General features: G+C 48.0%; 1 protein-coding gene across 5 annotated transcripts in view; it reads right to left on the reverse strand.

The window, feature by feature from the left end:
- The window catches only part of TMEM40 (transmembrane protein 40), a 31,798-nt gene extending 12,139 nt beyond the window's left edge, over positions 1-19,659 (reverse strand). For 2 of the 5 annotated variants that reach the window (XM_063114817.1, XM_063114814.1), the window contains exons 1-4: positions 19,533-19,570; positions 4,662-4,779; positions 2,191-2,279; positions 1,416-1,535 (exon numbers count right to left, since the gene is read on the reverse strand). In XM_063114817.1, coding sequence (XP_062970887.1) covers positions 1,416-1,535; positions 2,191-2,263 — 193 coding nt within the window. In that variant the 5' untranslated portion in view covers positions 2,264-2,279; positions 4,662-4,779; positions 19,533-19,570. The other 3 variants (XM_063114816.1, XM_063114815.1, XM_063114818.1) reach the window with 3 other exon arrangements.
- Positions 19,660-23,210: the final 3,551 nt, after the last annotated feature.

Here is a 23,210-nt window from a genome sequence, read left to right on the forward strand (position 1 = left end):
TGATTTTGTGGCCTTGAGCCTTGGTCTCATCATTTGAAACATGAGGACTTGCGACCAGGGTTTTATGAGCCTTTTTCTTTTAGCCCAGGTAACATTTCACCAAATAAAAATCTTAAACCCAAGCCCACAATGTAAAACATCAAAGTGCAGGAGCTCTGGTTGGGGAGGGGTAGACCAGAGCCCAACACTTTATCTTCCCCAGTCCTAGAAAGACCTTCAGGGAATCCAAGTTGGTTATTAAGCCCTCTCACATCAGGTCAGTTAGCCTCTCTGTGCCTCAGTCTCCTCACCTGTAAAATGAAATACTAACGGAACCTTCCTCAGTGGGTTGCTGTGAGAATTAATTGAGTTATTACATATCAAGGGCTCGGAACAGGACTTCGATGCTGCTGCTGCTGCTGTACATTCAGCATTACATTTTGAATTAAAAGGATAAAAATTAAAGAACATTCTGCTGTCTCTTGGAGAATAATGTGGTAGTTTGTAATCAAGTCCCTTTTGGAGATGTCATTCACCTAAACCCACAAAAGTACTTGTGGGGAATCAGTATTTAGGACATGATCTCTTTTCTATTTTTTTTTTTTTTTTTTCTTTTTTGTGTGTGTCCTTGCCTTCTTTTTATAGTAAGTTTCTTTTTGGGTTTTGTTTGTTTGTTTTGTTTTGGTGACTGGACAGTACAGGGATTGAACCCTAGACCTCACACTCTAAACACTGAGCTAACCAGCCAGCCTTTCTTTTTCTTTTCTTTTTTTTGTAAGTGTCAAAAAATGGAAACTTGGGACATGATTTATACAAAAAATTTAAGAAGTGAAAGCTTTTGCACAAAGATGTTCATGAGCATAATAAGCCTGGAACAGGGGAAATCTTAATACTAAGTTATTTTTAGAGCTTTTGCTATGTACGAGGTGCAAAGACTTACATGTATAAAGAATTGAATCCTTATAATACGCCAGTGAGGTATTGCCTATTGGTATCATCAATAGGCATACAGGGGTTAAGCAGTTTAGTCAAGGACACATAGCTAGTTAGTGGCAAAGATAGCATTTGAACCTACAACAGATGTTTTGACTGTGACACTGCAGTGCCCCTAATTAACCTGCATGCTGCTTTGCTTGAGGGGCTGTTTGATAAGCATTAAAAATGGCTGCAAAGATATTACAGGAGAACATGGCAAAATGCATAGGATGAGACAGCAAAGATTTCAATGGAGGACAAAATCGTCTATACAATCCATTACAAGTGCGTACAAGGACATGTATAGACAGATGGACTCTAGCAGGGAATGTGGAAAAACAGCATTGAAGTACCCAGTACCTCAATTACTTGAAGTATGGGGGATTGTTTTTCCATGTAAATGTCTTTCTTGAATAATATTGTGATATACACATTTACATGTTTTTAAATCTTTGCTATACCTGAGGAGGACGAGGACGAAGACGAGGAGGAGGAGGAAGAGGAGGAGGAGGAGGAGGAGGAGGACTTGTCTCTCTCATGCTCTTCTTGGGAAAAGGGTCCGGTCTTCCCATCTTGCTTGTCTGGGAGGCACATGTAGGCAAGGGGATGGGTGTTTCCCGCCCTTCCCACCACAGGGACCACCAGAGTCTCCCCAGGGGTCTACTTGTACGTGTGGAGCCAGGAGGGACTGAATTATCTTCCCAAACATCTATGCTTGAGCCAATGGAAAGTTCTCAGAGACCCAGGGCCTTTTAGGAAGGCCCAAGGCAGAGATTTCTCTGAATATGGACCCCAGAAAAGAGGCTTCTAAGCCCCCTGCCCTGCCCAGAGACCACTGGACTCTGTGTAGTAGTTGCCAATTTAGGATTCTCTGTAAATTACAGAGATCTTATCAAGCCCTAAACCTTCCCATCTCCCATTCTAGTGCTACACAGGACCCTTCCCACCTTCTGGGGATTCTCCCTAGGGCCAGCTCAAACCACCAGAGACTCCTTGAGATTTGGGGCACAACAGAGGGTCCCCACAGCTAGAAAGTGCTGGGGAACGGACTAGACCAAGCACATATGTGTGTGTGCATGTGTGTAAAACCACTACTTCCTGTTTCAGCTGTGATTTGAGCCACTGTGCCACATGAGCAGAGCAGGGTCTCCTTCTGGGCCCCACCTCCACCCCCCTTACCGCTGGACTTCACCTCTTGGGTGGCCCTGCCCCTGGGCTCTGAGAATGCAAACATACGGTCCAGATCTTCTGTTTCTCTGTGGACTCGACTGTTGTCTTGAGGCTGGGAGGAGGATCCTGAAGTCTCCATGGCTTGCCCTGGAAGACTAACAATAAGTAATTAATAATACCTTAGTTAATGTCCTTAATATATAAAGAGTTCAGCTGATAAATTAAAAAGACAAACACCCAATATTCAAAGGAATAAGAAAAACAACTTACAAAAAAAGAAATACACAGTTAGGGAAATCTGAATAATGATTATGTTTTGATAATATTAAAAACTTATTTTTTTAGGTGTGATATTTATATTGGTGTCATATTTATTGAAACTATCCTTAAATTTAAAGATAAGTGCTGAAATGTTTATGAGGATTTGCCTCAAAATAATCTTGCTGGGAAGCTGGAAGAAGTAGAAGGGGGTCTCAAAAAACCAAACAAGGCCAAGAGTTGAAAATTGTTGGAGCTATATTAAAATACAAATAGTGGTTATCTCTGGGTGGTAATATGGATATTTTAATTTTCGTAGTTTTTACTTTACATTTCCTAAGTTTCTAACATTATTGCTTTTGCTATAATAAAATAATCAATAATTTTTCATTGCTTAAAAATGTAACATGCCACCTTATGTAGGTACAGTGCTTAACAGTTTTACAAAAGGCTTATGTGTCCATAATTCCATCTGAACCTGATCACAAACCAGTCAGGTAGGAATTGGGATTAATTACTCCTCACATTTGAATTGAAGCTTATGGACAACAAAACATCTTTCCAAAAGATTGTCTCATTTGACCCTTACAATAATCGTGCAGGGTGAGATTTATCATCCCATTCTACGGAAGAGAAAGCCGAGGCTCAAAGAGATGAGGTGAGTTGCATGAGTTGGAACTCCAGAGCCCATATTCTATTTAATCCACCCAAACCATAGGTCTGGGGCACAGCACTGCTCACAGCTGCAGTTGAGTTGGGCTGGAAGTGCCTGTCAGGATTACGGATGTAAGCAGTGAAAGTGAGGGCAGGAAGCAGGTGCTTGAAAGTTCAGAACAAGATTTGGAAATCTGACCCTTCAGGGCACCATACTCTGTGCTTTCCTGAGTTCCCGAGAAGAGCTGGAGCTAACTCTAGAGGCAGGCCTTCAGGTGAGGCCACGAGAAGACCATAACTGTGACCGTGGAAAATCCAAATGACTAACCTCAGTGAGCTGGTGCTCTCCCCTGGGAAAATACATGTAGCTGCCATGGTGGGGCTGCTCCCCAACAGCCTTGATTTTAGTTGGGCACATGACCACACAGCTAGAGACTATGCTTCCCAGAATCCCTTGAGCCAGGAACAGCCATGTGACTACATTCTTGCCAATGGAATGTGAGTGGATGGGATATGTGCAGTGGTGTGCTGAGAAATGTTTAGTGGCTCTGGGGACGGGGGAGTGCATACACATATATGTATACACACACATAGGTTTGTTATACATTTAACTCATGTAAAGAATGTGTAGCACGCAGTTTACAAATAAGAAAACATACAGGACTCTTTATTGTGAATTCCATGCACCTTTAACTTCAGTGCAACTTGGTGTTTCTTGCAAAATCCACTATCGGTTTTTATAATTCTATCGCCAACAATAGTGTCACAAAATCAGACTACAAATACTTGTTTGATTACTACCAAATTCAGCAAAGAAGTTGTTCGCATCACTGATGAACGTGAGTACTCCCTGTGAGAATGCTGGCTGCTATCTTCTTTTACATTGACAGGCAAGACAAAAGGGAGACAGCAAAGACGTGCTGGAACTTCACTCGTCTGTCAGTGATGTGAGCAACTTTGCTGGACTGAACAATCCTTTTCAAATTTTGAAAGAATAGGGCCGAGCCCGTGGCGCACCTGGTAGAGTGCTGCGCTGGCAGCGCGGCGACGCTCCCGCCGCGGGTTCGGATCCTATATAGGACTGACCGGCTGAGTGCCGGTCACGAAAAAACGACAAAAAAAAAAAAAAAAACAAATTTTGAAAGAATATCTTCTCAATTTTTTGTGCTATTCACAATGTAAATGTTATGGGTACAGTACAGTTTTAGGTTTAATCTGCGTTATTAACATTTTCTTAATCACTTTCTTAGATTTAGACGATCAACAAAACAAACGAGCTGTGATATGTAAAGTTTACTGATTTCTGCGGTGTAAAGACTCCCACTGTGACTGATTTCAAGATTCCATTGTGATGTCACCTAGCACAGTTGGGAAGAGACCCACAGGAGCACATAACATGATGTAGTGTTTGCACCATAAGATACAATAAATGTGAATAATCTCAAGTGCACAGATGATAGCAGAACATAGTAAAATAAATTAGGAAGTGATATATTTTGAGTGCTTATTACCTTTGTTTTTAATATAATTTACCTAATTATATGTTTGTATACTTTTATTTTTAATAATGGTGTATTTAACAACTGGCTCTCAAAATTCCTGAAAGTTTGACAATCGGTTCTCACCTCTAGTTCGGCCTGGTTCCAGCTCTGGATATATCAACTTCCGTCTGCCCTCTGCTTCCTCTTTCCTGCGTCCTGAATGCAGAAACACAGAGCTGGGGGTGGTGAACCAATGTCAATCCTGCAAACAAAGCCAACATCCAGGGAGAGGCTGGACAAGAAGGCAAAGGAACCCAGGCCCCACAAGGCCTCCTGCACAGAGCCGCCTGCCCTCCTGGACCTCTGTGTGCACAGGAGGTAAGCTTCTCTCTTGTTTGAGCCACCATGTTCTGGGTCTCTTTGTTACAGCAGCTTAGCCAAGATTCAGAACTCATTCTGACTTCTGCCCTGAGAGGAGGCCTCTCTGGCTCACTTGGACTGGGGTTTCTGAACCTCAGTGCTACCGACATTTGGGACTGGATAATCTTCACTGTCATGTGCATTGTAAGATGTTTAGCAGCCTCCTTCCTAGATGGCTGTAGAAGGTTGCCCCCCTTCCAGTTTTGAGAATTGAAAATGTCTCCAAGGGCTGGCCTGTGGCTTACTTCGGAGAGCGTGGTGCTGATAACACCAAGGCCACGGGTTCAGATCCCTATATAGGGATGGCCAGTTAGCTCACTTGGGAGAACGTGGTGTTGACAACACCAAGTCAAGGGTTAAGATCCCCTTACTGGTCATCTTTAAAAAAAAAAAAAAAGTCTCCATACATTGCCAAATGTCCCCTGGAGGGCAAAAATCACCCCCAATTGAGAACTACTGGTCTAGAAAATCTACCATAGTACCTTAGCAAGGCAGTGTCCTTCCTTGTGTATCAGAGTCAGACTGCCTGGGTTAGAATACTGTCTCTGACACTTCTAGTTGTGAAAGCTTGGGCAAGTTACTTAACCTCTGGCTGTGCCTCAGTTTCCTAATAGTGCTTACCTCATAGGATTGCTGTGTAAATGGCAGGACAGCCCTTAGCAGGAGCTCCAGGAATGTGAGTTTCCTCCTCTACAGACTTCCTGTCACCCTCACACGTTCAGCCTAGCCCTGCTTATCCCGTCTCCCAGGCCCCAGATCAATTACCCTTTTCCAGAATAAAAATTCTCATCTCTCTGAGCAGAATTTAGTTGAGCATTAGGAAGCTACTAGCCAGTAAAACTAATTTATATCATGGGCCGAGCCCGTGGTGCACTTGGTAGAGTGCTGCGCTAGCAGCGCGGCGACGCTCCCGCCGCGGGTTCGGATCCTATATAGGACTGACCGGTGCACTCACTGGCTGAGTGCCGGTCACGAAAAAACGACAAAAAAAAAAAAAAAAAAAAACTAATTTATATCAAGGTGTGAGTGACTGATAACCGTAAGCCTCCAGGGTATATTTATATTTCTTTGCACACAGTAGGTGACCAGTATATGTTCACTTGCTTGAGATAATCTCTAATGGTGGAATTTTAGGTAGAGTAATGCAAGAGATTTAGAGCCATATGTGGGAAAGAAAGCTGCTGGCTGATGTCAAATATACTCTTACCAAAGTTAGCCAAGCCATGAGCTCTCTGGTCCCATCTCCTTCCTGCTCTAGCTCTCTCCACCACTCTAAAGTCCCGGTCACACACAGCATTTTCGGCCCTACACCACTCTTTCCTAGTGTCAAAATTGTATCTGACCTTCTAGGCACAGGTCAAAAACTACTTCTTCATGAAGCCTTCCACTAGTTGCCTGACTGATAGCCACCACGCCTATCCCCATGCCCATAACACCCCTCCCTCTACCATCCTTGATTTTCTTGCTAACAAAATTACAATTTTGTTCTTCTGGTCCAGGGTAGATACTTGTTTTCTTAGCCTCCCTTGCAGCTGGGGGTGGCCATGTGACCTGGTTTGGGCCAAGTGAGAAATGAGTGGAAGTTGGCCAGGATCCTGGGAAAGGTTTTGCTTCTCCTGGCAAAAGATGCTGATGGTGGGTGCTGCATCTTACCTCTTTCCTTGAGCATGAACGTGATGGCAGGAGCTACAGTGGCCATCTTGTGACGATGAAGAAAAATGAAAACAAATGCAGAGACATTGCTGAGCTCTGAGCCACTGCCAGAAACTGCCTGTTTTCTTGTTATTTGAGAAAAATAAACCTCCTTTTTGTTTATGCCTCTATAGTCAGGATGTTTGGCATTTGCAGCTGAACAGAGTTCTGACTAATCCACCCTGTCTTCTATGTTTGTACATTAATTGAGCACCTGCCATGTGCTAACACTGGGGACATTGTGGTGAACAAGTTGTAGATTGTCCTCAGGACTTTCAAGGTAGACCAGGGGGTCGTAGGAGCCTAGAGGCCAAATCAGACCAGGGTCAGTCAGGGAAAGTTCCTGAAGGAGAGGATGCTGGTCTGGAAGGACCAGAGGGGACAGTATGTGCAAAGACACAGAGGCAAGGGGCCATGGCTCACACAGGAAGCAGTTGGCAGGAAATAGCTCTACACAGGAATGGGATCTGGGGGTGCCCAGAGAGCACTCCCACGCTGTCTCTCAGTACATTTCTGTCCTGAGCCTCAGCGAGCTCTGGCTTGCACCAGATTCTTCTTCCTGAAGGTAGGATGCCTTGATGTACAGCTCTAGAGGGCACTGTTCCTAGCCACCTTCAGGTCTCTGCCCAGGGCTCAGCAGAGGGTCTAACACACCCAGGGTTAGACTCTTCCACCAGATCATGAGCCCAGCCAAAGTCAGGGCAAGGGCTGATTCATGTCTGTGTCACCTGTATCCTCTATATGGCCAGGAACAAAGCAAAAATGAAGGGGGTGGGAAGGAGGAGGATAACAGGCAGTTATAAGCATTTAGTGTCTGCCAGGCAACGTTCTAAACGTTGGCATGCACCAACTCACATGTTCCTCACCACGGCCCTAGCAGGGGTCACTGTGGTCATGCCCATTTTATAGGTAAAAATATTGAGGCACAGAGAAGCTAGGAAACTTACCTAGGACCCCATAGCTAACAAGTTGTTGAGCAATGATAGTCTGTTGGGAGACTAAAGATGTTGGCACCTCTTCCCAGGCCCCTGTCATTAGCCCCAGGAAAGAGGTCACTAACAGTCATCAGAGTGTTATGCAAATGATGCCCATTTGGCTTATATTTAGCCGCTGGTGGAGCCCTGAGTAAGTGGCCTCATAGCCGAGGGAACTTCCTCAGGCAGTTCTTCAACACACTGGTCCATCAGAAGGGGAAAATGGAGCCATCACAGAGGTAGGACCTGAGGTAGCCCAGTTCCTACCTCTAATATGTTTTCCCCATCCCTCTTCCACCCATTTTTCTATCTGAGAAAGTATAAAAAGAATTTTAAAATTTTTAAAAACCAAAGATCAACCTGCAGGGCAATGCCTAACACACAGGGACACAGTGCTAGTGCTGGGAAATCAGGCACTGGCGGAGGGATCGCTGGAGGAGACCCTAAAACCTCAAGTTAGGGGCTGGCGAATGAGCTCAGCTGGTTAGAGCGCAGTGTTGCAACACCAAGGTCAAGGGTTCAGATCCCCATACTGGCCAGCACCAAAAAACACAAAAAGTAAAATCTAAAGTTCACAGCAAGTGACTTCCCTTGAGCCAAGACTGACCCTGGGGAGCTGGAACAGTGAAGGCGTTGCCAGTGATCTCACTGCACCTGAGGAGTCCTCTTCTCCATGGGAAGAGATGAGGGTCGGGTGGACAAAGTGACTTGTCCAAGGTGGACTGGAATCCAGCCCCCACCCCTACAGAGGGTTCCCATTCCCCAGCTGGCCCCTGGTTAGAGGCCTCGAGGCACCCCACTCAGGCAGCCCCACACCTGAGGCTGCTCCTACAAGGAAATGAAATGACTGGCTTTCTGGCACTTTTCTCCAAAATGCCCAGCCCTGCTGAGTCACTGGTGGTGGCAGGGCCTCTGCACCCACAGGTCTTGCTCAGCTGGATTCAGCTCAGCCCAGGCTTCCTGAGCTCCTGCTGTCACAAGGGCCTGGGCCCAGGGTGGGAGAGCTATGAGGGCACACCAAGCCTTCTCAGCCTCAAGGCACTCTCCCATCCTTACAGATGGGGAAACTGAGGCCCATAAATGGAAATGAACTTGCACAAGGCCACGTAGCAACTCAGCGCAAGGCTGTTTCTAGAACTCTGTCTCTCCATCCAGGGGCTGTTTATCTTTTCTCAAAGTCCCTTCTTGAACAAGGGGGCTGAGAAAACCAGGGTTGAGTTGGATTTCAACAGGTAGCAAAGGGCAGAGTGGGATCAAAGATTTAGTCGAAGGGGTGGGAGCCAGCGAGGTGGGGGAAGATTGTCCTGGGCCTTGAATGCCAGGCTAATGATGGCCAAGTTTTCCTGCAGGTGGCCTGGGAGGAATGTGCCCTTGAGCCAGAAACATAGGCAAGCTCGCAGAAGCAACCCAGGTGGGAGCTGGGGTGGGAGCTAGGGTGGGGATGCTGGAGCAGCTGGGCGGGTGCAGAGGGGAACCGGGGGACGCTTGCTGCTGTTGCCCACCTGGCATCGGAGCCCCGTCTTTTGGCGATGACACGGGATTTTGTTTTGAGAAATCCAACCCCCAGCAGACAACATCTTGGGAGTGGCCCTCGAGGTGCCAAACCCTCCCTGACTGAGAGATGGGCACGAGGCCAGGGGCAGAGGCTTGGGAGCAACTTCATGCTCTCTTAAGCTCCTTCAGCTTCCCCAGCCACCCCAAGCAAGCCACACCCAACTTCCAGCAGATGCTTGCCAGGCAGACCCAGCTCCAAAACCAGCACCCCCTGAAATGATTGCACCCCTCCCTACTCCCCTTTTATGTGGGAACTCTGGAGTGGTCGCTGCCCTTTGCACAAGCTGGACCATCACGCTCTCCTCCAGGAACCTGACTTGTGACGTGAGTGGCCCAAAGCCCTAAGTCAGCATGCCCTGGAGAGGCTGTGCTCTCGGTCCTGCTCCCTGGCCACAGTATCTTCTTCCTCACCATTCCCTCTGTTCTGTGAGAGCCCCCATGTCCTCCCAAGAAAGTCCTTTTTTCATAGCCTGAGGTGGTTTCTGTGACCTTCAGCCAAAGCACTTTAGTTGAGACGAGTGTGTGGGCAGAGCCTGAGCTGCTTGCACAGCCGAGCAGGGCTGGTGGGACAGACGGGTGCACAGACACCACTCCAGCTCTGGAATGGGACGTAAGCAGGGGCCCCAAGGCCTCCCCCATATGAGGTGTGGTGTCTGAACTCCAGTCTGGGTAGAGGACCTTCTGGGTTTCTGCAGCCTTCTTTTCCATTGTCCCCAGCATTGTAACCACCCAAGCAGCAGTTGCCCAACAGCCCTCACCCGAGAGACTTGTACACCTGCTGAGGACAGAGACCGTATCAGACCTGGCTCAGCTTCTCGCTGGTTTGCTATGGCTTCTGTAACAAATTCCCATAAAGTGAGTGGCTTAAAACAACAAAAACAGTATTTCACGGTGCTATGGGTTAGAAGTCCAGATGTTGACAGGGCTTTCCGGAGGTTCTAATGGAAAAATCTGTTTCCTTGCTGTTTTTCCCCTTCTTATTTTTTCATTGCTTTTTTCAGCTTCTGAAGGCTGCCCCCATTCCTTGGCTTGTCGCCGCTTCTTCCACCTTCAAAGCCAGCAATGTCAGGTCAAGTCCTCACATGGCATCGCTCTGACCTGTGACTGTTGCCCCCTCTTCCATATTTAAGAATCCTTGTTGATTACATTTGGCCCACCTAGACCATCCCTATTTAAGGTCAGCTGATTAGCAACCTTAACTCTATCTGCAACTTTAATTCCTTTGCATGTAACACATTCACAGTTTGCAGGGATTAGGATGTAGGTATTTTGGGGGGCCGTCGTTCCACCTACCACAACCTCTTACCCCTGTGCCTGACACAGCTGCAGCCCTGTAAATGCTGGTCATCTTCCTTCCTTAACCAGCTTCCCTCTACCACTCCACAATGTTCCTGGGCCCCCATGTTCCCAAGGCAGGAAGGAGACCCCAACTCCTTCCTCCCCAGCCAGCCAAAGCCTGACCCTGCCCATTTCTCCTTCCAGAAGGTCTGGTTTCTCTGCTCCCACTGCCTCCATTCCAAGAGAACCTGGAAGGTGAGTGAGGGCTTTGGAACCAACCTTACCATGTTCTTATCCCTGCCCCTTAACTGACTCCTCTCGGCCTCAGTTTTTCCATCTGTAAAATGAGATATTAATATCTATCTTCCAGAGTGTTGTGGGGATTAAATGATATGGTGTGTATAACACGCCTAGAATATTGGCACTTAATAAATGAGAGTTTCCCCTCCCCTTTCTCATGTACAATGTCTCCCAAATTTGGTTAATGATCAGATTTCCCTGGGAGCCTACTGTTGACAGTGCACATTCCCAGGACTCTCTCTTTTGAAAGTTTTTACTCAGGGATCTGGTGTTGGGAGGAAGGTTGGGGTTAGGTGTGACTCAGAGAAATCTGTACTGTTAACAAGTGCACCATATGCTAGGCAGAATGTGGTCTCTCAGACCACCAGAGCCTTCCCCCTGAATGTTACAATAGTATCCCAAATGGCTGGTCTGCTCTGGCCTCCCATCTCCAAACACTGCTGGGTTCTCCTGGACCTGTTTCCCCAGCTGTGAAGATAGTTGGGCTTTACACGTTCTTCCAGCCCTGACATTGTAAGATACTAATGCTCCCCTCCAATTAAAGCCATCAAGATTAATCCATCCAATCAGCAAAGACCTTTGGGTCTTGAGCTTGACATGACCTGTAAGAGGGCCCAGAACAGCATGCACCTATTTTGTGGCCTTGAAATGCTCCAAAAAAGGGGGATTTTATGTTCAAATGAGGTTAGGCAACATTGCCTTTCATAGCACCCTCTTGGAACTCCATGATGTTTAATAGCATATTAAATGCTCTAAGAAGGCCTACAGGAGAGAAAGCTCTTTTGCTTTTTTAAATCCAGTTCTTCCCAAAACTACACAAGAGCATAGTCCTCTTCTCCGTTATGCAGTTCAACGTGTCAGTACAGCTTTGGGAAATGCCATCTGGTTCAATCCCTGATATGCCTGGGGTCAGCCTCTCCATCCTAGAATCCAGGCCTGGGCATTCTCATTGCCCACTTTATATGGTGCCAACCTCCTGGGTCCAGAGTTCCTCCATCCCTCGATCAGGACTGTTTGGGAGGGAACTGAATCAAAAACAGACTCTGGGAACCCAGGGGCATGGAACAGAAATGGTCTTTTCATCAGCTCCAGAATCTGGAGGTGTGGGCGGCATATCCTCTCAGATACCCTCAGAGTCTGTCTCAGAGGAGGGGCTGGGTAAAGGCTGGGGGAGGAAACTGAGTCCAGCTGTCATGAGACCGAGAGCCTGGGCCTGGCACAGCCCCTAACCCAACATGGGCCCTCAGATGTATCACTTCCCTTCTCTAGGTCCTTTTCCTCATCCATTAAACAGGGACTAATGTCACTCACTAAAGGTTTTAGAGCTCAAATTGGGTTGTGGGTAGGAAAGGACGTGGTGACATTATCATGCCTTGGCCAGAACACAGTTCTGAGCAGTGTCCTGATTGAGCCACTCCTGCAATGGGGTCTAGCAGAGCCGTTTCACCGCTTCACCTCCCAGCTGTGACTTTGGGAGAATCACTTTACCTCTCTAAGCCTCAGTTTCCTGATCTGTAAATGGGAATAGTGTTGGTGTCTGGCAGGGTTGCTGTAAGGATTGAGATGGAAAGGGTTCTGAGCTGCCTGAGAGTAGGAATCATGTTTTTCTTGCTCCCTACGGTGTCCTAGCCCCTGGCTTAGAGAAAGCGCTGCATAAAAAGAAGTCATGAAGTGCTGAACTTGAGAGCTTAAAGAAATGCTCAGGCCTGCGAAGTTTCTCTGCATCTCCCTCTTCCTGTTACAAAATCTTCCACTTGTTCACTACCCGCCCCTTTCTGCCCCAGGCCCACCCAGATCCTCCCCACACCCCCAGATCCTCAGGCTTGGCACTCTCTCCCCCTCCCCAAGGTAGAATTCCACAGCGTTGCATCCAGGAGATCACAACTGAGGCCCAGAAGGGGAAAGGGACTTGCCCAAGGCCACACAGCAAGGAGTCTGGATATGAACTCAGATCTGAAGACAAAATCCAGGTATGAGGGGACCTCACAGAGAGAAAGAAGGAAGATGCCAGCATTTCCACCTTGTCCACTGTTTTGTCCCAAGTCAGTCCAGGCAGTTTAATGGTGGGATAACCACTCACACTGCCCAGCCAGCTGAGCACAAACGGCATGGACCTTGTGGCCACAGCATACCCGAGGATGCAGTCAGGGCCTGGGGCTGCCCCTAAGGAGTTCTAGGCTGAGATAGGATTGTGAAAGGGACAAAATTACATGTGATGCCCAAGTTCTGAAATAACAGTTGTGCAGAGAGACCACAGGTGGGCCCAGCTTGGAGGCTGTTCAAATAGAAAGATCAAGGATTTTTAAAAGTCAGTCTTAATGGTAGGTAAATATTAGCAAAAGCACTGAGCTTGGTGTCTAGCACATAGTAGGTGCACAACCACTGGTCGTTAAACTGGCAACATCAGCCAACAAGGTGACGTAGCTACAGAGCAAAGCTGCACATAGTAAGTGCACAACCACTGGGTCATATTAACAGAAGCATAGAGTCTAGGGAGGAAGGTGACTCACCTCCCACCACCCTCATCCTCCATTCTGGGTTCACTCCTGGGTCCTGCACAGAATATGGCCTGGACAGACCAACAGAATCCAGAGGATGTGAGGGGTACAGAGGCCACACCCAAAAGAAGTAGCTGGAGGAACAGGACACCCAGCCTAGGGATGAGTATCACATGGACAAATCTGGTCACTGTCCCCAAGTCTCTGCAAGGCTACTCCTACTAGTCAGAGGGGGACCAGGTATGACTGTGAACCGAGAGGGAGGGGTCAAGGCCTTGGGGGAGTCACCAGGGCAGTTGTCAGCTCAATATACAAAAGAATTTTCTAAAATTGACAACTGCTTTGGGGTGGTGCTGAGCACCCTGTCATGGAAGGTGGCAGGCTGAGGAGTGACAGCAGAATGACTTACATGTTAGCTCAGAACCTATTAATTTCTCCAGCTATAATCTCCAAAGTGCAGGAGGAAAATATTAGTGTATCTACTTCTACTTAATTTTTAACTAAATATATTTAATAATATATAGTTCAACCCTGATGTGCGCCCTCGGCCTATAAGTCAGACAGGGCACTTCATGTCCACAAAGTGCGTTCACCACAGACAGTGGGAGCCCCACCATGCAGACAGATCTATGGTGGCTACGTTGGCCTTTTCTTTCCATTCAGCCCATTGCTATATATTGTGGTGTACAGGTGCCAGCTGGGTGGATTTGAGGCCCAAACGATTCAGTTTCCACTGAGTCAGCCCCTGTGGTGACAAGTGGCTTCAAAGAGTCCCTGCAAAGAAACCGCGGATGGAGATAACTAATCATGAAAGTATAGACACTCAACAGGAAAATTGTGGGACAGACCCGCCCCCTGCTCCTAGGTCAAGTGGCTACTTACCACGTCGAAAATAACAATCGGGTGGGATCTCGCACACAAACAATTGCTTATGAAAATAATAAGGAAAAAACTACTTGAAAGGTGGATCTCAATCCACCATCACTGGTGACGAAATTCGCTCTGAGTGCTTATCAGACTTCAAGACATTAGCTAATGGCCATCGTACCTGCATATAATTTACAAATCTATACATATGTCTATGTTGGGGGTGCCCAAGGCTTTTTTCTAGGGAAGATTGGGCAGTCAAAAAGTTGGACGACCTTTGCTGTAGGTCCTTAGACCTATGTAGACCCTCGGGGACACTGTTTTCGGTTGTTGGGTCTAATCAGAATTTGTTTCATATTTAAAGGCAAAGAAAAGTAGGGGTGAAGTGCTAGTCAGTTGACTCACTTGGTTACAGGGTGGTGCTGACAACACCAAGGTCAAGGGTTCAGATCCCCTTACTGGCCAGTCACTAAACTCAAAAAGAAAGAAAGAAAACTAGGGGGGAGTGTGCCCCCAACAAAACCTTTTTGAGGCCCTAAAGATAAGTTTGAAGATTGATAGGAAGAAGCAAAACAATCTTCAAAGACTTGCCCTGGCCCTGATTCTCCCAGGTTGGTAGAGTTCCTAGTTAAGCACCAGGGCACCAAGATAGGAGCCTCGTTAAACAAAGCCAGTCCAGTCTCCGGGACTGGACTCCAAGTCTGGAATCTCAGTCTCTGTCTCCTCTCTCTCTATTCTCCATCTCTCTCTTTCACACACACACACACACACACACACACACACACACACACACACACACACACACACACACACACACACAAATTGACAACAACAAATACCAGAAAAGGGGTGTCCAGTGTAAGAGAAAGAGCTTGTCCCACAGACCTAGATTCAGTCCTCACCTCCACCTCTCACTGACTGCAAAGGCCTCAGACAAGTGTGACCAGTTCTCAGCCTCAGGAGTCTCACTTGGAAAATGGTCATGGCTACAAATCAGCGATACAATGGCAACCCAGTGTAAATATAGTGAACGGATTTGAATAGACATTTCTCTAAAGAAGACATACAAATGGTCAAAGGCACACGGAAAGATGTTCCACACTGTTAGCCATCAGGGAAACGCAAATCAAAACCACAGCAAGATACCACCCACACCCACTGGGATGGTAAACTGAGGCACACAGACAACAAGTGCTGGTGAGGATGTGGAGAAACTGGAGCCCCCGTACACTGCTGGTGGGATTGTAAAATGGTGCAGTCACTTTGGAATACAGTTCGGTGGTCCCTTGATGTGTTAAACATAGAGTTACCACATGACCCAGCAATTTCACTCCCAGATATTTACCCAAGAGAATTGAAAACCTATGTCCACACAAAAACGTGCACGTGAATGTGGAGAGCAGCATTATCCATAATAGCCCCAAAAGGGAAAGAGCCCAGATGTCCATCACCTGGTGAGTGCCTGAAGAAAATGTGGTACAAGCATACCCTGCCACAGTGTCAGCCATATGGGAGGAAACGCTGACACATGCTGCAGCATGAACAAACCTTGACAGCACTGTGCTAAGTGAGAGAAATCGAAGGAAAAGGACCACACACTGCATGATTCCGTCTACATGAAACGTCCAGAGCAGCCAAATTCATAGAAACGGAAAGTAGATCAGCGTTGCCGTGGGAAGGGATAAGGATGACTGAAAGGCATGGCGTATGTCTTGGGGATGGTGACAGTGCTCTGCATCAGCAGGAGGGTCTTCAAATAGTTCATGAAAATGCTCGTATTGTCTTTTAGTTCTATTTTTCCATGAATATTTTGAAGTACCCTCGTATACTAAAAACCACTAACTTGTACACTTTTAAAGGGTGACTTTTATAGTATGTGAACTATATCTCAATAAAGCTGTTACTCAAAAAAAAAAAAAAAAGGCAGAGACACACGGGGTCGCTGCGATGGTGAAATAAGGTGGCTGACAGGCAGGGTGTGGGCACCCGTGTCCACAGGCCACACCAGCCTGGGCTCACCCACCACACTCCCAGCACACGCGCCTGCTTCCCTCTGAGGGCTCTGAGCTTTTCTGGGCAGTTTCTAACCAAAACGGAAGAAAATAATAAGCACAAGACCTTTCTCTTCCCCCTTAAAAGGAAAATAGTTTGGCTTGAGGCTTGAAAGCCAGGATGCTCTGAGCAAGGCTGATCAAGGCGAGGATGACAGCCCTGGGGGAGGGTGGCCCGGGGGAGGGTTGCGTGGCGCTCTAAGGGGCCTGCAGGCTGCCTGCTCCCCCAGGCCACACCGCCTATGCCTACTTGAATCAGAAGGCAGCAGCTCCCTCCACTAGGGCCCGGCACTCTCTGTTTAGCATTTTCTCCCCAGTGGGACCATTGAGCCCAAGGCAGGAGGAGACAACTGACCTCCCAAGTCTCCCAGGTTTGGCTCAGGGACCAGGTGGCTTCCTCCAAGAGGAGGGCAGCTGCCTTCACCTGCTGGTCAAGGTGCAAGGCTGAGACCTTTGGGGAACGCCCTCGTCCTCCAAAGCTGTTAGGTCCCATAACAGCTGGGTGGGAGGACCCTTCATTTCACAAATGGGGAAACTGAGGCTCAGAGCAGTTAAGGGAATTTCTGAAGGTCCTGAAGCAAGTTGATGACAGGTCACCTATCATGGCCAGGCATAGGCTGGTGGATGCCTCAAAACAACCCAGGAGGAGAATATCTATCATCCGCCCCTGATTTTTCTTGAGATAGAGACTACGTTCTCACCCAGCTAGGAGGATGCAGAGCTGGGGCACAAACCCGAGTGCACCGAGGAGCCACACAGTGTCAAGCGTGCTGAGGACTCTGTTTCTCCTTGACTCCCTTAAAAGCTAGCCCCCCACCCCGCCGCTTACCCGGTGCCATGTCCCATTACCTGTGGTCCCTCGGCCTGTCTGGGCAGTAAGGTGAGCTGTGTGCAGACTGTGCCGATGCGGGGCTGAGCAGGGGCAGGAGACGCAGGCCACACCCATGACAGTGAGGAGGGCGGGCACAGTGACGTTGCCCCTGGGCCCCATTGCTCGCCTGGGTGGCAGGAATTCCTTTCTGCTGGTGTTGTGGCCCCAGGCCTTCCTGTCTGACTTGACTGTTCCCCACAACACCCCAGGAGGGGCAGGTGGGGTAAGGTACACCCCAGGCCCCGCCCCCGGGGCCACAGCCACTCCCTGGGACTCCATGAGGTGCGATGTGGGGCAGCCGTGCCTACCTCTGCTGAGCCAAGCTCCAGGAAGGGAGGAGGTAGGGCATGTCCCAGGTACCCCCGTCACCCCCGTCGGCGAGGCTGACTCAGCCCCCAGCCATGTGTTCCAACCTGCCCCGTGGGTCCCAGTGGGAAAGGAGGACACCATGATGCTCCCTAGAGGCTGAGGTTGGGCAGGGAGCAGGAGAGGAGACCCAGGGTCTAGGGAAGCTGGGGGACTTCTACAAGAGGGGACTCAGCACTTCCTTCCCTTAGCCCAGAGAGGAAACTGGGCTAAAGCTAGAGGCACCTGGAGAGCAGCCTCTTGCCTCATTCAGGTGGCACACGCAGGGCCCCAGAGGGAGAGGCTGACCTCACACAGCTGAGAGCAGCCTGCCTCTGCCTGCCTCTGCCCCGCCCTCACTTATATACTCTGGTGACAGGACAGGAAACAAGTCCCACCACTGCCTTAGAAGCCCCAGCCTGCGAGGGAGACAGGCAAGGCCCAGGGAGCCATGGGCTCCCAAGAGGGCTTCCTGGAAGAAGGATAATTCAGACCCTAAACTCAGGCCAAAACTCTTGGAGTCATCCTTGACTCTTTGCTCTCTGTGCCTGACCCGTCTGGAAAATCCTGCTGGCCCCACCTTAAATATATTTCCAATCCAGCCCCTTCCATCCACTTCCAAGGCTACCGCTCTAGTCCAGTCAGTGCCATCCCTGGTCTCCCTGCTCCTGCCCTCACCTGCTGCTGCTGTCCTCATCACCTCAGCCAGACGGATGCTGTTCAAACCCAAATCAGCCACGCACTTCCTGGGGGCGCAGCACCCTTCCATGGCTCCCACCTCACTCAGGGTAAAACCCAAGTTCTCCCAAGGCCCTGATGATCTGCCCACACCTCTTGCCCCTCTGACAGTAGCATTCCATCACTCACAGGTAAGGGGCACGATTGTGTTGAGGACCTGCGAGCAAATCAGAGAGTGGGGCCTCGGGAGCTAGACGGGGGCAAGGGACACAAGAGATGCCAGACCAGGACCTGGACATTATCCTGAGAGCGAGGGGAGTCTCCAAGAGGGACACAATCATATCTTCATTTTAGACAATTTGGCTGCTGTAGTGTGGATTGGTGGGGAAGCTGTGAGGGGCAGACACCCGGCGAGCTCGAGCCATGGCAGAGCAGACAGGGACTAGCGGTAGGTCACGCAAGCTTTAGAGCTGTGCTGTCCAAAACAGTACCACTAGCCACATGTGCTCATGGAGCGCTTGAAAAGTGGCTACTGAGAGCTGAGATGTGCTGTGAGTGCACAATACAAAGATTTGGTATGAAAAAATATATATTTAATAGCCCGCAAATAATTTTTATACTGATTATCTGTTAAAATGATAATATTTTGGATATATTGGGTTAAATAAAATAAATTTTTAAAATTAGTTTTGGCTTTTTTTTTTTTTACTATTTTTAATGTAGGTACAGGAAAATCTTAAATTTTTGGTAGCTACAGAATTCCCATGTAGCTCACAAGCTACGTCCATTGGACAGCGCTGATTCAGAGCACAGAGCTGACAGGGTTTGGTGGTTGATGGACTGGGGGGGGCGAGGAAGATTCTAGGTCTCATTGTATGTCTCGTCTCTCCTCCAATTGCTCCTTTCTGATGAGACCACGTAGTCGGAGGCCACAGGGGAGAGCCTATAGAGTTAGTTTTCAGCTTAACCCAAACACACACAAAAATTCCTATCTTCGAAGTAAAAACTACCTAGAAATTAAACAGATTGATAGAACAGGATATGAGTCCTTCATCCTTGTAGGTTGTAAGAAATTTGAGGTCCACCATTAAGCAGGGAAAGGAGATGAACTAGATCAGTTCTTCCCAAAATGTGGTCTCTGGATTAGCAGCCTCAGCACCACCTGGAAACCTTTAGAAATGCAAATTCTCGGGCCCCATCTCAGTTCTACTGAACCAAAACTGTGGAGGTGGGACCCACAATCTGTATTTTATTAACACCCACCCCCTGACCCACAGGGTGATTCTGATTTCCGCTCAAGTTTGAGAACGACTGGACTAGATAGTGCTTCCTACCATTTAAAGGTTTAAATGCCTGGCACATAGTAGGTGCTCCAAAAACCTATTCACTACCTTCTGTTTGACTCCTAGTCCCAGGTTAAGGTACTTCCCTCTCTGAGCCTTAGTTTCCCTCTCGGCACCTCCTGCAGCACCTGGTGGTGTTTGTACCTGACAAGGGATGGATGAACCACCTCAGGGCATTTCCTACCTCTCCGCCGTGGGCAGATCTCAGGGCTGTGACAGCCTCCAGAGGTCCCAGCTCAGCTCCACCCCGAGGTGACCTCACTGGCCTGCATGTGGGGGATGATTCATGGGACAACCTCCCACTGTCCTGTGGGCACAGCTGACAGCCTCGGGGAGCCAGCTCAGCAGCTGAATGTGGCATCTGGCTTCCCTGCATTCCAGAACTGCAGGGGCGGGGGGGGGGGGGCACCTGACTCAGCAGCCATGTGCTCTCTGGAGACAACAGTTTGCTCTGGTAGGCCCTGTCCTCCACAATGGGGGACAGCAGTCCCTGTCCACGGGGAAGCTATTTGTATAAAGTACTCAGGGCAGTGTCTGACAGACAGTCAGCCTTTGCCATGCCTTAGACTTCTTTTAATGAGGCCATGGGCTCTCATAGGCTAATCAGAATTCCCCAGGGACTTCTTGGGTCTGAGAATGAAGCCCTGTAGGTGCAGGGAAAACAGAATGTTCACCTACTATGAGCACGCAGGAGCCTGGCTTTTTCCATGAGTTTTACTTGGTCACCAGGACGATGTCTGTGAGGGCAGGGCCTGTCTTAATCATCTTTAAGCCTCTATTAAGTGACCTCTCTAAATCAGACAGTACTGTGCCCATTTCATGGATGAGAAAAATGAGGATCAGAAAGGCACAATGATTTGCTCAAGGTCACATGACCAGAAAGTGACTGAGTCCGGATCTGTACCAAGGTCTTCCTTTCTTGAAAGCTGTGACTCTTTCCACTCCTCTATGGAGAAACTCCAAGCTAACCCACAGGTTTAGAAGCCTCTGTATGTGCCATTTAAACCCACATTTGAAGCATTAGCTTCTGGCCTACGTTGGAATCTTTGCAACTCCATGTTCTTTAAGAAGCAATGAGTATAGCTGATGCTTTTTGAGGTGGAGTTTGAAACATTCCTAAATCTAGGAGGCACTCTGGGCCTCTGTTGTTTCACCTGTGAAATGGGCATGACAAAAACCTACCACGCTGAAGCAGGAATTTGGACCTGATGATCCTGAGAGCCCTCCTAACTCTATGCCCAGTACAGGGATCGAACCCTGGACCTTGGTGTTATCAAAACCATGCTCTAACCAACGGAGTAATCATCCAGTCCCCCGTGCCTACTTTAAAAGGCAAGGACTAAAGTTAAATTTTAAAAAATAAAGAGAGAGTGGGGGAAAAGTCAATCCTAGCTCATTTTGACAAGCTCCTGTCTGTATGCCCCTTACAGCTGATCCAGAAGCAAAACTTGTGGAAGCGTCACAGATACGGATTCAGAGCCAAATAGAATGCTAAGGGCCACCATGGCCCTTCAGCCAGAGGCCACCAGAAGCTGCCTGCAGTTAAACAAGTTAAAGGAGCTCTACATGTCCAGGACAGGAGGTGAGAGTGAGGGATAAAAACCGAGGCTGAAGGAGCTGGTTGTACAAGGGACTTAGACTTTACCCCGTAGGAGCAGGTGTCCCGAGTCAGCCCCACTAACCTCTGGTGGTTCAGGAGAAGATGATAGCTGGTACAGGATCAGGTGCCAATAACACTGAATCACATAATCAGATAAAGGTTCCATTTTAACCCATCTGGGCCCTTCTGATTAAGTATAACATGGAGGATATTACTCTGGAACCAGCCAGCCTGGATTTGCATCCCAACTCTGTGACTTGTTTGCTGTGTGACCTCAGGGAAGTTACTTAACCTCTCTGAGCCTTGGTTTCCTAATCCATAAAATGAGGATAACAATAGTACCTACCTTATTGGCTTGCGACTGTGAATTTAATTCACTTATGCTCTCGTTTCTCTTCAGATCGTATAAATCTTTTGCCTTTTTCACTTAAAGTGCTTGTAACGGTATTAGCTATTATTAAATATAGGAGAAAGTCTGAGTGTTAACGTGTCTTCAACATGCCCCTTTGTTTGTCCCTCTCTTTTAATAAAGTGAGTGTGGGCCCTGGGCTCAGAATCTTCAGAAGCCAGTGGTGTCTGATTAGAATGTAATAACCTTACTCTGCTTTCCTAGTTTTTTGTATTTTTTTTTTCTTTAGCTATTTTCAATTTATGGCAGATAGTACTAGTTTGCCATCTTAGGGGATGGCTGGTTAGCTCAGTTGGTTAGAGCACAGCCTTATAACACCAAGATCACAGGTTTGGACCCCACTAAGGTCATGGGTAACACCAAGGTCACGGGTTCAGATCCCCACAAACATCATGGGTGTAACACAAAGTTTCCTTTGAAAAATAAATTATTTTAAGTAAAGATGTGAGCTAAAAAGAAAAGTTAAATAATGTAATATTAACATTTTTAAATATTAAAAATATGTAATAAGTAATAATCCAGGGGGATATAGATGTGGCAAAGTTTCTGGAAGAGGTACGTGGATGAATGAAGCTTAGGAAATTTTGCTATTGGAGACGGGGATCCCTGAAGAGGTTTGAGCAGGAATATTCAGACAAGAGTTGTGCAGTAGGAGGCCTGATCCCTAGGACAGAGGGACGGGAGGCGGACCACCCTCCGCCCTACCTGGGGCTGAGCTGGGCCAGGGACTGGACAGAGGGGAAAATTCAGGAGAATATCACAAACTTCTTCTTACAAATTAAATGCAAAAAGGCATCTTTGACACAATCTGGAAATTTTGAGTGTAGACTGAGTATTAAATTATTTGAGGAATTTCTGTTATTTTTGTTAGGTATAATAATGGCATGGCGGTACCGTAAACACAATGTCACACATTGGTGGTGCAGGCTGAAGTGATTGCAAGTGACAAGACATGTGCCTGGGGCTTGTTTTGAAGCACCCCAGCAGCAGGAAAAATGTGGAAGAGGGAGAGATGCAGCAGGACAGGCGGGTGCTGACGACAGTGGAAGCCGGGTGACGTGTCCGCAGGGGCTCATTATGCTATTCTTTCTAACTCTGTGGATGTTTGAGAGTTTCCATAACGAAAGTTTTTAAAGTTTCCATTTAAAAGTTTTTACGTATGTCACCGGATCCATGTTCCACAACATCAGAGGGCTGGTATTGTTCTTCAGAAGCGTCTGGACTGTGGATTCCATCTCTTTGTTTGGACCCAGAATGGAAACATTTAGCAATCGGACACTGGGAGGCTCCTGGCTGGAAACGTGTCTGTGGAATCTCCAGCTGTGAATTGTGATCCCATCCTACAGTTGTTGGATCTGCCAGTAGAATTCTGTTCTTTAGGAGGTGTTCAACGATCTCTGTGAATAAATAAGTGTGGGATGTTGACCTTTATGACAAATACAAATGGAGGGATGGAAGGAGGGAAGGAGGGAAGAGGGGGAAAGAGAGAAGGCAGATAAAGAGAAGGCTCTTGAGAGCATCTTGAGACCCAAGTCCCAAGTGTTGGAACGAGCTCATCTCCGTTGGAAGGAGACGGTGCCTTCAGCCTGGGAATTCTCCCAAGAGCTCTGGGAGTGACTCTCCCGTAAGTGGCATCTGGGCCAAGCTCAAGCCCATGCAGATGACCTGTCCCATGGGTGTGAGGGACAGGCACAGGGCACCGGATGTGGGGAGCCTGAGGATGGGAAGAGGCAGCCTGTGTGCCTGGAATGCCGACCCGCTTCCCTGCCTGAAGAACACGCCTGCTCCTTATGGCCTGGCTCACGGGTCCCCC

The sequence above is a fragment of the Cynocephalus volans genome, chromosome 11 (genome assembly GCF_027409185.1).
Source record: "Cynocephalus volans isolate mCynVol1 chromosome 11, mCynVol1.pri, whole genome shotgun sequence".
NCBI classification, from domain to species: domain Eukaryota; kingdom Metazoa; phylum Chordata; class Mammalia; order Dermoptera; family Cynocephalidae; genus Cynocephalus; species Cynocephalus volans.